This window comes from Microtus oregoni, unplaced genomic scaffold, assembly GCF_018167655.1.
Source record: "Microtus oregoni isolate MIOR12 unplaced genomic scaffold, Mior012 000032F_ref0000030, whole genome shotgun sequence".
Lineage (NCBI taxonomy): Eukaryota > Metazoa > Chordata > Mammalia > Rodentia > Cricetidae > Microtus > Microtus oregoni.
This window is the reverse complement of record NW_024543091.1, coordinates 12,249,845-12,265,607: the sequence shown is the minus strand read 5'-3', so window position 1 is coordinate 12,265,607 and position 15,763 is coordinate 12,249,845. Positions and strand designations below refer to the sequence as shown.

The 15,763-nt window shown below is 43.2% G+C and overlaps 1 protein-coding gene across 1 annotated transcript in view; it reads left to right on the top strand.

Moving 5' to 3' along the window:
• The first annotated feature begins 3,704 nt into the window (after window positions 1-3,704).
• Window positions 3,705-15,763, top strand: part of Fam214a (family with sequence similarity 214 member A) — a 67,599-nt gene continuing 55,540 nt past the window's right edge. Inside the window, exons 1-2 of the mRNA XM_041679475.1 lie at window positions 3,705-4,090; window positions 4,503-4,619. Of these exons, the coding sequence (XP_041535409.1) occupies window positions 4,604-4,619 (16 nt within the window). The 5' untranslated portion in view covers window positions 3,705-4,090; window positions 4,503-4,603. The remainder of the gene's footprint in view (window positions 4,091-4,502; window positions 4,620-15,763) is intronic.

The following is a 15,763-nucleotide window of genomic DNA, read 5'->3' as shown; positions in this document are numbered from 1 at the left end:
TGGCTATGAGAAACCATTTAGAAAAGACAGCTTACACTTCAGAAAGGAAACCCACACAGTTTAGTCTGTCTGTTGTTGGTTACCGTGCAAGACTAGAGTTAGCCATACATTCTAATTATCTTTGCATTTTTGTTTCCACATACTTTATGATGAAAAAAGCTATCAAATGCCATACTTGAAAGAGTATATTTCTGGGCATGGTGGCACACACCCTGTAATAACATTACTTGGGAGGTTGAGAAAGGGGATCTTGGGTTCAAGTCCAGCCAGGGTTACATTGCCAGACTCTGCCTCTAAGCAGGCAAGCCCAGTGTATTTGCATTAGATGATTCTTAAGTGTTCTTTTATGATTGTCCTGGAGCTATAAATGATAGAATTACTTTTAAAAATTATTTTTATTTTATGCACATGGGATTTTGCTGCATGTATGTGTGGATATCATATGAGTGCTCAGTGCTTGACCCAGAAGAGAGTATTGGATCCCCTGGAACTGGAACTATTGGCAGCTATAAGCAGGGTCCTTTGGAAGAACAACCAATGTTCTTAATCAGCTCTTCAGCCCATAGATTTACATTTGATATCTGAAAGATTTTCTTAACATTTTCAATTGGTTTATAATGATTTTTGTGGAATTAAAGACCTTCATGTGCCAGGTGGTGGTGGCACAGGCCTTTAATCCCAGCACTTGGGAGGCAGAAGCAGGTAGACTTCTGTGACTTCAAGGCCAGCCTGGTCTATAAGAGCTGGTTCCAGGACAGGCCCCAAATGGACACAGAGAAACCCTGTCTCAAAAATAAATAAATAAATAAATAAATAAATAAATAAATAAAGACCTTCATGTTTTAGTGACCAACCTCTAGATTGCTGATCTCTTTGTCACATGACCAAGTTCCAGCCTTTGTCTCCTTTTTCTTCATATTTCTTCCTTGCAGTGCTGGGAGCTCATGTCAGATAAGCACTCTGCCACGGAGCACACCCCAGCCTTTCTGAAGATGCTTTGTTTTGGTTTTTAATAGAATGTCAACTGAATATGGTGGCACAAGCCTTTAATCCCAGCACTCTGGAGGCAGAGACAAGCAGATCTCAGCGAGTTCAAGGCCACCTGGTCTACAAAGTGGGTTTCAGGATAGCCAGGGCTACCCAGAGAGATTCTGTCTCAAAAAAAAAAAACAACAATAAAATGTAGACTCTTGCTCTGTGGCCTTGGTTGTGGACTCATTGTATAGTCCAGGCTAGTTTAGGCTAATCTCAAATTTACAACAATCCTCCTGTCTCAGCCCCTGAGTACTAGGATACAGGTGTTCTCTCAACACTCTTCCTTCCTTCCTTCCTTCCTTCCTTCCTTCCTTTTTTCTGTTTCTTTTTTTTTTGTTGTTTTTTGGGGTTTTTTTTTTTGTTTTTGGTTTTTGTTTTTGTTTTTTTAAGACACGGTTTCTCTTTGTAACTCTGGCTATCTTTTAAGACCAGACTGGCCTCAAACTCACAGAGATCCACCTGCTGGGATTAAAGGTGTGCACCACCGCTGCCCGGCTACATTTTTCTATTCTTGTTTATAATTATATTTATTATTGTGGAAGGGTATATATGTATGAGTGCATGAATGGAGGTCAGAGAACAACTTGAGGGCTTTGGGTTTTCCTTCCACCATGTAGGTCCTAGGACTGGGGTGATAGAACTCAGGTCACCAGGCCTGGCAGCAAACACCTTTTACCACCTAAGTGATTTTGTCAGCCCATTTTTCTGTTCTTTACACTTCTTCGAAGCTAAGCAGGGGTGTTGGTGCTGAGTCACACCTCTTGCTGCCTATTCACCCATAAGCCTCCTACAATAGCTGGTGTGTGACCCCCGCTGTTGTGTTAAATTATTTTTGATGGTCTGTAACTGTTTTGTCTGTTTCCCATTACCAGGGTTAACTGAGAAGAGATTGCAGAACACGTCAAACTTCTGTTCCCTTTTTAAAAATTGCACAAGACATTACTAAATAGTGTCCATGGGAAGTCTTCCAGGAGCTAACATTTGTGGCCACCACTATATCAAAGAGCTCTTTCCGTTGTCCAAAGGTTCATGTCTCATTGCTGAAACAGCTCATCTCTCCATGTTCTGCCCTGCACAAACCAGCTTTGGAGCTAAAGTTAGTCACGTCGGTTGTGCATGTTATTTTATTGTACATATCTATTTTTTTTTTTGGTTTTTCGAGACAGGGTTTCTCTGTGATTTTGGAGCCTGTCCTGGAACTAGCTCTTGTAGACCAGGCTGGTCTCGAACTCACAGAGATCCGCCTGCCTCTGCCTCCCGAGTGCTGGGATTAAAGGCGTGCGCCACCACCGCCCGGCCTATTGTACATATCTAATCATCAACAAAATACTACTTATTCACAACAGAAATTCCATGTATTTTATCTGAAGCAAAATGATGATGATGATGATGATGATGGCTGGAAAGATGGCTCAGCAGTTAAAAACACTTGTAGAGGACCTGTGTTTAGCTCCCAGCTCACAACCTTCTGTAACTCTAGTTCCAGGAGATCTGGTGTTCTCTTCTGGCTTCTAGATGCACTGCCTGCATGTGGTGCATAGACAAAAACACAAGCAAATAAATACTTATACACATATGTATTGTTATATTTTTCCTTTGGCACTAGAGATTTGAACCAGGGCCTTGTGCATGCTAGGCAAGCACCCTACCGCTGAGCAGTATCCCAAGCCCTCACTCATATAAAAAAAAATCAAACCAAATCTTCAAATAATAATACTAGTATTGCCAATTTCGTGCTTTGCCAAAAATGTGGGTTAAAAATCATACCTCTAAAAATTTAGAAATGGAAAAACTATAAAGGGAAAAAGACACAGAGTCGACCATAGATTGCTTTAGTCTTTCCTGTTGTGATTCTCACTCATATGCAAAAAAAAAGTTTCTTAAATAAGTGTGTTTTTTTCCCCAATGAAACTAGAACCTTGCAATTTTGTACTTCTTCATTTGGGTTTGCCTATAATCTGAGTGGCTAATAGCTGCAGCCCTTGTTGCTTTTTTTAGCTGCAGCAGATTCTTGACATCTGTTTGTGTTTAAGTGATGACACAACATCAGAACACGCAATGTCATCGTGTCACATTGTTATAGCACAACAAGAAAATTACAGCTCCCCAACAATAACATGATGTCAGAAGTGTCCGCTTGGTGGTGAGTCAGTGCTTTAGAAGTTGTGAGCTATTTTTAGCTCATCCAGTGCTTCTGAAGCTTGAGTCCTAGCAGATACGGAAAAATTTAGGGATGCAGAGGACCTGATCTGTATGGCCCCCATCTTCCTGTCCTGGTCACAACAAACAGGGGTTCCATGGGGGAATTGCATGTATTTAGGGCTGGGTTCCAACTCTTCTGCGCCAGGCCAGCATCCCTGTGGAGGAGGAGGAGGAACTATAATTATCTTCCCGTCTGGGGTAAGCCCTGGGGTGGCATCTCCCAGGTGACCCTAGTGCACTCGGGGCGCAGTTCCGTAGCTGCTTAGGTGCGCAGCGTAGGTGGCCCCTGTGGGTCCCGCGTCCTCTGAGACCCTGGCCCGGGAAGACAGGTCCCCAAACTCCAACTCCAGGGCGCGCGGCGACGTTGCCATAACAACCGGCGCGCGCAGCCTCGGCGGAGGAAGTGACGAGAGTGGGTTGGCTGTTGTTGGGACACGTGACCCGGGTAGTGTTTTGACAGGGCAAACAGTGAAAGAAAGAGTAGAGAACGAGCGAGCGAGGCGGGCAGGCAGCGAGCGAGGCCGGTGGATGCGCGGGGCGCGGCGTCTCGGCGTCTGGGCGTCTCGTCGGCCGCAGGGTCGCTGCGCGCTGCGCTCGGGGAGGCGTGGCCCGGAGCACGGAGTGTGCTGTGAGCGGCCGGGTGGCCGCGGAGAGCAGTGCCGGGAGGAGGAGCGAGGGGTCCCGGAGGGCGGCGAGCGGGCGGGCCATGGGAGCCGCTCTCGGGTGGGCAGCGTCACGCGTGGGTCGGCGCTGCTGAGGACATGCCCAGGCTCTGCTGCTGACCGGCTCCGACGCCGGCGGGAACCCGCCTACCGAGGCCTCGGCGAGGCTAGCCTGAGGGGGAGCCCCGCAGGTGAGGCCCGGGGGGCTGCGGGGGCTGATGCGCCCCGGCCCCTGCGGTGGTGCCTCGGTGCCCAGAGGACACTTGACCGAGGGCTGCCTTAGCTCCCGTGGCCCGACTCTTCCTTCTCCGTGCCTGTCCCTCCAGGGCATAAATAGATCCTGCTTGTGCTTCCGAGACGCTGTGTCAGAGGAGGACACCTTGGCCTGGAGAGCCGAGGGGCGGGGAGCAGGGGTGCTAGGCCCGAGGACGCCTGGGAGGTGGTGCACAGACTTAAGGGTTTTTTTTTTTTTCCCCTTCAGACCTGCCCAGGGTTCTGTCACTGCAGTCTGCACCAGGAAGAGGCCTAACTTGGTAGTTTTTCTTGCAAGATCTAGGGGTTAAAACAAGACTCGAGTGTTTCTTTTTTATTTTCATCTCTTAGCGTTCGGAAAACGAAGCAGAAGCTGTTGAGTCAGCGGTGTGCCGGTTGGAAGAACCCACACCTGTGTTTTACAGCACTTTGGGTGGAAATTGGATGCGAAAATGAAGCCAGACCGAGGTAAATGATTTATTTAAGTAGGGCCTGAGTTGTGTTTTGTTTCTCTGTCTCCTTTCAGAGGCGTTAACCTAATTTTCCACAGGATCAACTATTCCTGTTTCAGACGTGCAAGGACAGTTTCTGCGAAGACACCAGCTGCTGAGGAAGAGATGAGCTTGTGGAGTGGGTGGTTAAAGTCGGATGGGAGGACCAGTTCTAGGAGAGTGTTTGGTGTGTGGCACAATGAAGGTGACGGAAATAGCGTTTAATGAGTGGCCACGGGCTTCGTGTCCTATTTAGTTGAAGTTACTCATTTTTTAGGTAAAGTCAATCCAACTTCTGAAAAGTTTTTCGACTTTTGAAACTTAAGTTTGAACTTGATAAAGAGTATTGTTTTATTATCATTACTGTTTTTCACTAGCTGTGTTTTGTTTTTGTGGGTTTGTTTGTTGTTTGCCAAGTTTTCTAGGCTGTCACCGATCTCACTGTGTAACCCAGGCTGGCCCAGAACTCACTAACCATCTTTCTGCCTTAGCCTCCACGATATAGGCATTACAGGCATGCCTCTCCCCCCCCCCCACCTCTCCTTGGTTCATTTTAGTGCTCTTAGTGAATTCCAGTTGTTTTCTTAGAGTACCCCAGCTTCAGTCCCCTATATGGACAATTAGGGCCCAATTTTCTATTCTAAACCTGTATTATTGTTATTATCTATTTTTTGTTTGTTTTGCTTTTTTCAAGACAGGGTTTCTCTGTGGCTTTGGAGCCTGTCCTGGAACTCATTTGGTAGACCAGGCTGGCCTTGAACTCACAGAGATCCACCCGTCTCTGCCTACTGAGCACTGGAATTAAAGGTGCGGCACCACTGCCAGGCTTATTGTTGTTTGTTTTTTTCCACCCCCCTCCCAGGGTTTCTGTGTAATTCTGTCTGTCCTAGAACTTGTTCTGTAGATCAGGCTGGCCTTGAATTCAGGAACTCAGAGCCTCTGGCCTCAGCCTCCCAAGTGCTGGGATTAACTGCATCATTGCCAGGCTCTAACCCTACATTTTCAAGACTTAGAAAATAATGTCTATACCTTGCCCCTCCCCGTCACAAGCCTAGAAGATGGCTCAGTGGGGTAAAGGTGCCACCAAACCTGATGATCTGAGTTCAAACCCTGGAACCTACAAAGGCGAGAACCGACTCCTGAAAGTTGTCCTCTGACCTCATCCCGTGCACATTTGCACACACAGACCCAATATATGAATATTTTAACATAATAAAAAATACCTTAAAAAGAAAAAGTATAAGTGATATGTCCCATGTGACTGTGGCTAGAGCCCACCTGCCTCAGTCTCCAGTGCACTGAGATTATAGTCCTTCAACACCACACCAGCCTTCTTTTGCTTTTCAGAGACTTCAGAAGTTGTTTGTCTGCCTTCTAATTAGGGATAAGGACAGCCCTGAGGCGAGTTTGATAAAATAGTAGTGGTGAGGAGTGAAGACTTCATTATCAGTTGTGAGTTTGTTTCCAAGAAATCATCTTGTTCAAAAGGAAGGGCTAGACAATCTCAGCTCTCAGGATTGAAAAAGAGATTTATCCTCTGAAGCGGATTTTCAGGAATCTGTGCATTAAAATGGTTATTTTCCTATATCTATTTTTCAAAATGATTAGAAATACAAATTGTCTAGTTAAACTATGTCTTTTGGTAATGATGTCTACTAAAATATACTAGGAAGAAGTGGGAGACAGGTATATTTAATTTCATGCTTTCAGTTAGTTTCTGAATGTTCTACTGTTAATTGAAATAAGTGTATAGTTATGTCTGTAGGCATATCATCAAATACATTGCTGCTGAGAGGGTTGTCTGTGTACCATGCTAAGCTTAGATTTTTAGATTACATCAGTGACTGTGGAAAAACTGGCACCAAGGTCAGGAGCTGCATCTCAGAATAAACAAGCAAATAAAATCAAAGTCACTGTTTGTCTTGGATTCTTATTAAAAAGTTGCTTTAAAGCCACAGCAGTTGAAAAATAGCATTTATAACAGAAACTTTATAAAGCGTGTTTTACCTTAGATAAAACTGTAACTAAACAATAAAGGTTTAATTATGGACTGATACAAGTTAATAAGGAAAATAAATCCATTTATCAAGATTCCCAGAGAAGTGAGTGAGTTTCTTTCCCGTGAAAACTGTTGATCTTTTTAATCATTCTCAGGTCAGAAATGAAATAATCCTAAATCCAATGTTGAATTTTATTCCATTAAAAACATGAACTGTTGTTGGGTGATGGTGGCACACACTTTTAATCCCAGCCCTCTGGAGGCAAGGGCAGCCTGGGCTACAAGATGAAGTTTCAGGAGAGTCAAGGCTACACAGAGAAACCTTGTCTGGAAAAAATAAAACTAACTGACCAACAAACAACTAAACCCATGAACTGTCTAGTTCATAGGTTTATTTTGTTTCTTGTTTTTGTTTTTTGAGTCAGGGTTTCACTGGCTGTCTTGGAACGCACTTTGTAGACCAGGCTGGCCTCAAACTCAGAGAGATCTGTCTGCCTCTGCCTTTCAAGTGCTGGGATTAAAGATCTACTCCAATACCGCCCGGAGATTTTTTTTTAAAACAATATTCAGAATAACTACAAATTCTTACTTAACAAACTACTACAGAGACACTGAAGTAAGTTTTTCACAGATTTTTTTTTTTCAATTTTCAAGCAACATGCTCTTGTATGGTCTCATTTAGCCCAGGCTAACCTTCAACTTCCTTTGTCATTGAGGCTGGCACCAAACTTGATTTCCTGCCTCCACCACCTAAGTACTGGCCTTTATTTTTGTACAAACAAAGAAAGAGGGGCTGGAGAGATTGCTCAGCAGTTAAGAGCACCTGCTGCTCTTCCAAAGGAACTGAGTTCAGGTCCTAGCACCCACATGGTGGCTCACAGTCACCAGTCACTCCAATTCCAGGGGATCTAATGCCCTCTTCTGCCCCCCTTCCTCTCTCTTTCTCTCTCCCCCTCCCTCCCTTTCTCTACAAGACACACACAAAACACAGATGTTTCTTAAAGTGCATACAGTCAATATAGCAGCCTTAGTTGATTGCAAATGCGGCAGCGGCGGGGGACGCTGAAAATTGGGCGCCATGTCATGATCTAGAGAAGCTAGGTGAGACATTTTCTTGGTGTCTCTAACTTCAAGCACTCCACTGTTTTCTTCCATTTGTTATATCTGTTTTTTGGCCCCCTTTTTTTAACAGCCTCTGTTGCTAATGTTCTTATTCCTCTTGTTTCCGGCTTTTAGTCTGTGTCCTGGAGAACTATGTGATCCTACTTGATACTAGGTTCTCTGTAAAATGAGGGCAAATAAGAGACTCTCAGGTACTCATCTAAGAACTCGTAAAGCGTGTGTTTTAATGTAGCAACTCGAAACTGTTTGCTTAAGAGGGTACATCTGTGTCCACCCTCATTTTTGAGACAAGATTTCACTGTGTAGACCACATTGCCCTGGAACGTGCTTTATGATTGGGTGTGATATTTGGTTGGCTGATAAAAAGCAGTGGGAATCACAGAAAAATCAAAATGCTTTTCGTTTCATGTCCTTCGTTTTTGTTCTTCCTTACTGTTTTCTTTTTCTTTTAAAAATCATTTACATGTATGGGTGTTTTGCTTACATGTATGTCTGTGTGTGTGTGTGTTGCTCCTGCTATCTTCAGAGGCCATAAGAGGACATCAGATTCCCTGGAACTAGAGTTACACACAGTTTTGAGCCACGTGAGAGGGCTGGGAACTGAACCTGGGCCTTCTGCAAGAGCAGTCTTCTCTTAACCACTGAACCAGGTCCTCAACCCTTCATTTCTTCTTTTTGGCACTAGGAATTAAACTCAGGGCCTGTACGCTCAGTACCCTTGAGTCATACCCCATCTCTTTGAGCCTTTGGAGGGTGAAAGTAATCCGTTTTTAGAGTTAGGCATACTATTTCTTGTGCAAACCAATCCAAACACAGGTGTATGGTGGAAGAAGATTGTCAGAGCAGTCTAAGGCTGGAATCTCACATTTGTAATAATTTCTAATTTTACAAGCAATTTTTTAGTTATTTTGTATTATATAATTCACAAGTGTGTTTTAGAGAGAGGGAAGTTCATCAAAAGTGTGTTTTGGGGGTTTGAGGTATAGCTCAGTTAGGGTACAGTTAGTACACTTAAAGCTCAAGGTTCAATCCCCAGTGTGCATGTACTGATTTGCTCTGTGGAAGCATGGATGCATGAATGAGGGAATGGATGATGAAGGGATAGGTAGGTAGGTAGATGGCAGATGGATGGCGGATATATTGATGGATGGAGGGTGGGTGGGTGGGCGGGTGGATGGATGGACTGACCAACTTGTTCCAAAGCATTCAGTTTGCTTTTCCCAGCAATCGTTTTTGAATGCACTGTTCCTTCAGTTACTATAATGGAGAGAGTGGTGCAAATGAATTTAGTAGCAAAAGACCAGAGTCTTCTAGATTTTTGTAATTTATGCATCTCTAGTGAAACAGAAGTGTTCGGGCAACCAGAAATTGCACATTATCTGCTGGTGTTGAGTGTGTGCATGTGTATCAGTTCCCTTATATTGTGGGCATACTAGTCGACTCTGCCTATTAAGTAATAGAATATACTCAGTTAACATGTTACTGTGTAGCAAATGACTACATTCTACATAGTCTATAGCATTTTATTAGTAGGCAAAAACAATTTTTAAAGTTCCAAACAGTTTATATAACATTGCTTGGCTGACAATGGCAGCATAAGTCCTTGACGGTACTTGTCAGTGTGCATTCTGGAGTCCTTTCTTAATACTGTGTGCTCCTTATCACGTTTGCGTCTGTCTTCTCACAACCGAACTCTGAGAGCGTTTGACACGTGGCGGGAGCTAGGTACATGACTTTTACCATGATGCTGATATATTGGGCAGTTGCAGACCTTACTTAAGAGAGGTAAGAAAGGAAGTGTGCAGTGGCCTGGTGCTGGCTTTCCTTTTACATCCCAGCACCCAGCCTGGGCAAGTGAAGGCACGGACAGTAGCCTTTTTGTTTCTTTCTTTTTTTCTTTTTTGGGGAGGGTTGGGGATTGGTTTTTGTTTTGTTTTGTTGTCATTTTTGTTTGTTTTTTTGAGACAGGGTTTCTCTTTGTAGCTTTGGAGCCTAGTCTGGAATTTACTCTGTAGACCAGACCAGCCTCGAACTCACAGAGATCCACCTGCCTTTGCCTCCCAGGTGCTGGGATTAAGGGCATGCGCCACCACTGCACAACTTGTTTTTTTTTTTTTTCAAGACAGGGTTTCAGTTTAGGCCCTGGCTTTCCCTAAACTCACTCTGTAGACCAGGCTGGCCTCAAACTCACAGAGATCTGCCTGCGTCTGCCTCCTGAGTGCTGGGATTAAAGGTGTGCACCCCCACCAGCAGCCAGTAGCCTTTTAATATATAGCTGGGAAAACATTCAACCTACAAAGAGACACATGACATAACTGTGTAGTTTATTTCTTTATACCATCACCTGCTGTTATAACTACCTTAGTATCTGTCTCTGTTAGAGTGCTCTGATTAGAATAAATTTTCCTGGATTATAGGTTTTTAAATGTTACCTGCTGAGCACTGGTTAGCTTCAGACGATGAACTGCTCTGCCTTGGACTCAGGGACCTGGCCCCAGTTATACAAATATAAGTGTCTCATGGGGAGTCTTTCAAATGTGATCTTTGTATAGAAGTTATTAAAGCATATTTCCACATGTTATAAACATAAAGTATCTTGATTTTGTTTTTTTTAAGTGGTATTTTGGCTCACAGAAACTTATTAAAGAGTAAATTTTAATTATCAATAAATCAGTTACTTAAATGTACTGTTTCAAGTCATAAACATTTTGCAGATCATGTCTGATGCTTGAATAAATGGAAAATCTAATCTACAAACAAAATGTCAAACAATTTGATATTTTTTAAGTTAAAATGGGAGGAATGTGCTATGTCTCTCCCTTTTGTTATTATTTTACAAATTTTGTCATTAGCCTTTGGATTGTCATGGCTTTGGACCTGCTTATGTAGACACAAGCAGTCCTGCTATCTTCTTTTATCTTCTTTTTTGTTTGCTTTGTTTTTGTTTTGTTTTGTGTTTTGAGACAGGATTTCTCTGTGAAGCAGTCCTGGCTGTCCTACTCCTAGAACTCTCTTTGTAGCCCAGGATGGCCTTGAGCTCTCAGAGATCACCTGCCTTCCGAAGTGTTGGGATTAAAGGCATGTGCCGCCACTGCCCAGCAGTCCTGTTATCTTTAAATGCTGTTCTATAGATACCTGAAACTGAAGGAAGAAGTGATTAATTAGGTCTAGACAGTGTAGCGGGGGAATCACGTGCATTCCTTTTGTGGTGTGAATGGTTCTTTGTTGGCCAAATCAAACAACACAAATGACAGATGCTAGGAGAACAGAAATGCTGGCTATGTTAGCTGCAGTATTTGGCTTAATTCCCAGAGAAAGGTAGTAAAGGTGTTACTAACAGCCGATACTTGGGCCTTCCATGCTAGACCAGGTTCCATGTTCTTTCCAGATGTAACTCATTTAATCTGCACAGTTACTCATGGTTGTAGCCATTAGCACCTTTGTTGTATACATAAGTGAAACTAAGAAACTAAGTCACAGAGAATTGTAGTTTCTTTTTTTTTTTTATGTTTTTTTTTTTTTTTTTTTTTTTTTTTCGAGACAGGATTTCTCTGTAGCTTGGGAGCCTGTCCTGGAACTAGCTCTTGTAGACCAGGCTGGCCTTGAACTCACAGAGATCGGCCTGCCTCTGCCCCCACCCCACCTCCCACCCTCCCACTCACCCCCACCCTGTGCTGGGATTAAAGGCATGCACCACCACCCCCTGACTAGAATTTTAGTTTCTTATAGAAAGCATCCAGATAGTTAAAAAGGTGAGCCTGAGTTCACAGTGAGTTCAGGTATGTGTGCCCAGCTTCACTGGTGACAGTCATTTACATTAAAGTATTATAAAATACATCTTAATTGGTGGGGGAAGTAGGCTTGAGGCAGTCTGGCTGTCAGGGCTGACAGTCCAAGTTTCATTCCTAAGACCTACGTGGTGAAGGGAGACAACAGACACACGCCCCCCCCCCCCACACACACACACACACCACAAACAAATAAATGTAGAAGCTGGGGAAACCGCAACAACTATCCCTGAGCTTCGTGACTCCGGATGCTGCCGGTCCTCACAGCTCCAGTGCCTTCACAATGGGCTTTTTAATAAATAGTACCTTGGCTCAGAGTTACCCTGCAAATGAAGTAAGTTAACATACATAATGTGCTCAGAACAGCAGCTGCCACTTAGAAAGCATGCAAATGTGTTCTGCTGTTGTTGCGGTTGGACATTTTCTAAGGAAGAAGCCAGGCATTTAGAGAAAACCGGGAGAAAGAAACAAAGGGGCTGATTGAGCTCCTGCGTAGTCGAGGTGATCTGAGTTAAGAGCGGCCTCCCGGTCAGGCTGTCACACACTTAGGCTGATGAGCCTTGACACACCAGGCGCTGACAGATAATTGCTAGCTTTGATGCGACTTTTGAGTCTGGGATGGTAAAGGGGTGGACAGGGAGGAACCCTATGTTTTTGCTTGTCATCCAGTGAAAAGGAAGTGATTTAGTGGACTGAGCACTGTCATTTCTCTGTCCAATGAGGAAAAAATCTGAAGATAGACTTGGAAAGCTAATGTATACGTACAGTGAATGATTTAAATGTTAAAATTTCATTTATCGTCAAACAGTGATGAATCCATGTGTTTTGAGCATCTTATGCAAACAAGTACAGAGACTTTTAGTTGTTTAATCAAATATCATTTATATTTATTCTTTTTCTTGTTTTTGTTTGTTTCTTGAGACAGAGTCTTACTCTGTATCCCAGACCAGCCTCAAGCTTGGAACAATCCTCCTGCCTTAGCTTCTGGAGTGTCAGGGTCACAGGTTTGCACCACACCTGGCTTGCTTTATTCTTTGGTCCCTCTCATTTTTACATCTGATCATGGTGGTGTCTTCCTTGCTTCTTCTGGAAGCTGAGAACTTTTTAAAGTGAGAACACTAAACTTAGCATTACCTATTCCTGGTGTTAGTATGATTTAAAGGGAAATTGCTATACTTGGAAAGGGTACTTTATTTTTTTTTTGCGGGTCATTCTCTCCTTACTTAGCTGGGGGAAGATGCAGAATAGACCCAGTCTGCCAATTCACACATCTCCCAGCACCCAGGAGCATGAGGCGGAGAATTAGCACAAGTTCCAAGGCCTGCCTGGGCTACAGAATGAGTTCCAGGCCAGTCTTGACTTCAGAGTATGATATTATATCCAAAGAAACAAAAGCAAACAACAAAATCAGAATAGTTCCATATTATGTCTGAGGTTCCCGTTGGTCTGACTGGGCAAAGACTGCAGTTCTTAACCAAAACATTAGACCCAGGGCTGAATCTGATACGTGAACTCCAGGTAGACGTCTGAGGTGAGCTTCCACACAGTTCCCTTTCACCTTGAAGGTACTCATCAGATAAAACAGGCCTTGTTCATACCTTCCTTTTGTTTACACCCAGTGCCACTCGCCACCTTTTTAGAGTTGGATTATCACACTTTTCATTTTATCGAAAAAAGCCCTTCTCTCCAGAATCCCATGGTGCTCCTTGTTTTTGTCTTCTAGGCTGGAATGTCATTTCTTTCAGAGAGGTATTTTTTTCCCCTGATTACCCTCATGTTCTCAACTCACATTAACTGTTACTATTGATATGTCTGTTAAACTAGATGTCTCTTGCTATTCTGTGTCAGCATTCTGTGATCCTTTGATAGCATTTACCAAATTTTGTAATTAGTTATCTTTTTTTTCTTGTTTGCTGTCTGTTGATACATGAGGCTATAGTTATATTCCCTGGCTCATCGATTTTGTAGACAGCAGGTATATTGTTGGTGCACCTACAATACATTGATATACACTTGTCAAATGAACTAATGAATGGATGAATGGCGAGTACACATCAGTGTGGAAGAAATGGGAAAAAGAAAAGGTAGATATTGACACCAACTGAAAATTTTCCATTTTAGGTATTTCTCTGAGCTGTAACTTGGAGGTTATTATCACAACTTTATACCTGATTTTTTTTCAAACCCATTTTAAAACATTTGCCCATTCCAAGACTGGGATTGCAGGCTGTGGCCACTGTGCAGTTTTATGCAGTGCTAGGGATCAGCCCCAGGGCTTCTTGCCTGCTATCTAGACAACCCATCTACTACCAGCTGGGCCACATCACCAGCCCAGCGTTTTCTTATTGAAAAAAGGGTGTGCATACGTGTATGTTGTAAAGCCAAGTTGAACTGAAATAAAATACTATAAAATAAGTAGGCAAAGGCTGTTTGGTCAGGTGTCAGTGGTCTCTATGTTATCTGATTAGCAAGTGATCCACAAAAACATTTGGAGGAAACTCTGACCACCTTCCCCACGCTCAGCTGCTTCCTATTGTTTCAGGAGGAAGGGAATAAATTTTTGTGATTTGGGTCAAGTCCCAAACCTGTTTCCTCATCTAGAAAATGTGCTTGGCTCAGTATTGTTTCTGAGCTGAGGTGAAATGATGCGACAAAGGACTCTGTGAGCTGTGGGATGCTGTGATGACACTCTTGGTTTACCCTGAGGGAGAATCTTTTTGAGTAGGAGCTGAAATGCTCCAAGGGCAATCAGGTGCTTTACAGTTGGGACTTCTCTCTTAATCGCAACTTACACATTTAAAATTGAATTACGACCTGGAGGGATGGCTCAGCCATTAAAGGCTAGGCTCACAACCAAAAATAGAAAAATGAATTACTCCTCATTGCCCCACTTGTTATACCAAGTATAGAGTCATTTCGATTAATAAATGCATATTTAGATATACTTTTTTTATTTTCAGAGTTTGAAACAGTATCTTATTTAGCCACCTGGGCTAGCCTTGAACTGTCTTCACAGCCCAGATGGGACTTGTCCCTTGCCTTGGCCTTCCAAGTAGCTAGGGTAATGGGGCTGTACCACAGGCCCAGCTTGGTTAGATGATTTTCCAGGACTATTAAACCATGGCCATCATTTAGTCAGGTCAGTTGGACCCTCTTAGCTGTGTGATGTAATGTAACAAGAGTTACGGACCTGAGACCTCACGATTAACTCTGGATTGAAATTGTAACTGCAGGGGCTGGCTGGAGAGGTGACGCAGTGGTAAGAGAAGCTGCTGTTCTTGCAGAGGACCTAGCTTCAGTTCTCAGCACCACATGGTGATTCAGCCGTCTTTCACTTCAGGCACTCACATGGTACACACAGAATAAATAACTATATATAATATTCACGTACTATAATGCCAATATTTGCCAGACCAAAATGACCCTTAGACAGTTACATTGTGTGAGTAACAGTTCTTGCTCTGACACTGTCAACCCGAAGCCTTTTGGAAAGTGAACTGAGAATTTGGCAGTGGCAGGCACCATATGCCTCACACAGGAGGGGTATGGGTTAGCTCACTTGGCTCATGGGTTTCAGAAAAACCTAGCCCACGCATAATACAGGAAGGGATTTAGGGTTAGCTCTGGTTTTTGTTTTTCCTCAGCTATTCTGAAGAACTGAGTATTTCAGAACTTTGTTATAAAAACTACTTTTAACAGGCACAAAAGGTCAACAGACTTTATGTCCCCATCAACACTGTGTGCACTATGCAAACTTGAAGTCGAAACTCACATTGAACTATACAGACACCACAAGAAAGGGGAAGTAGGTTAACCCAGCTGTTTCTGGGTGGTGATGACCAGTTTAGAGTAATACTAGAGCAGAGAGATTGGGGCAGTGGTGGGCACTAGGAATGTGGTGGAAAATACAGAATGATGAGTTGCTAGCCAGAACTGAAGTTTGGTAATTGAGAGCATTGCCTAGAATTCCACAGGACTTGGACCAGGCTCTTTTCCAAGCCCAGAATTCAGACTTGTATCATGGTACTGTGAGTAATAGCCAATGTCACTTAAAACCTTTGGGGGAGAGGGGTAAAGAACTGGTCATTAATGGGACTTTTCTTTCCTTTTAATTTTTTGAATTAATGGGAATTTCTGTGTGTCATTTTATAAATTGTTAGCTTTGTAATGTGAAATGAAATACTCTGGTGTTGTTTTTGTTTCTCTTCTAAA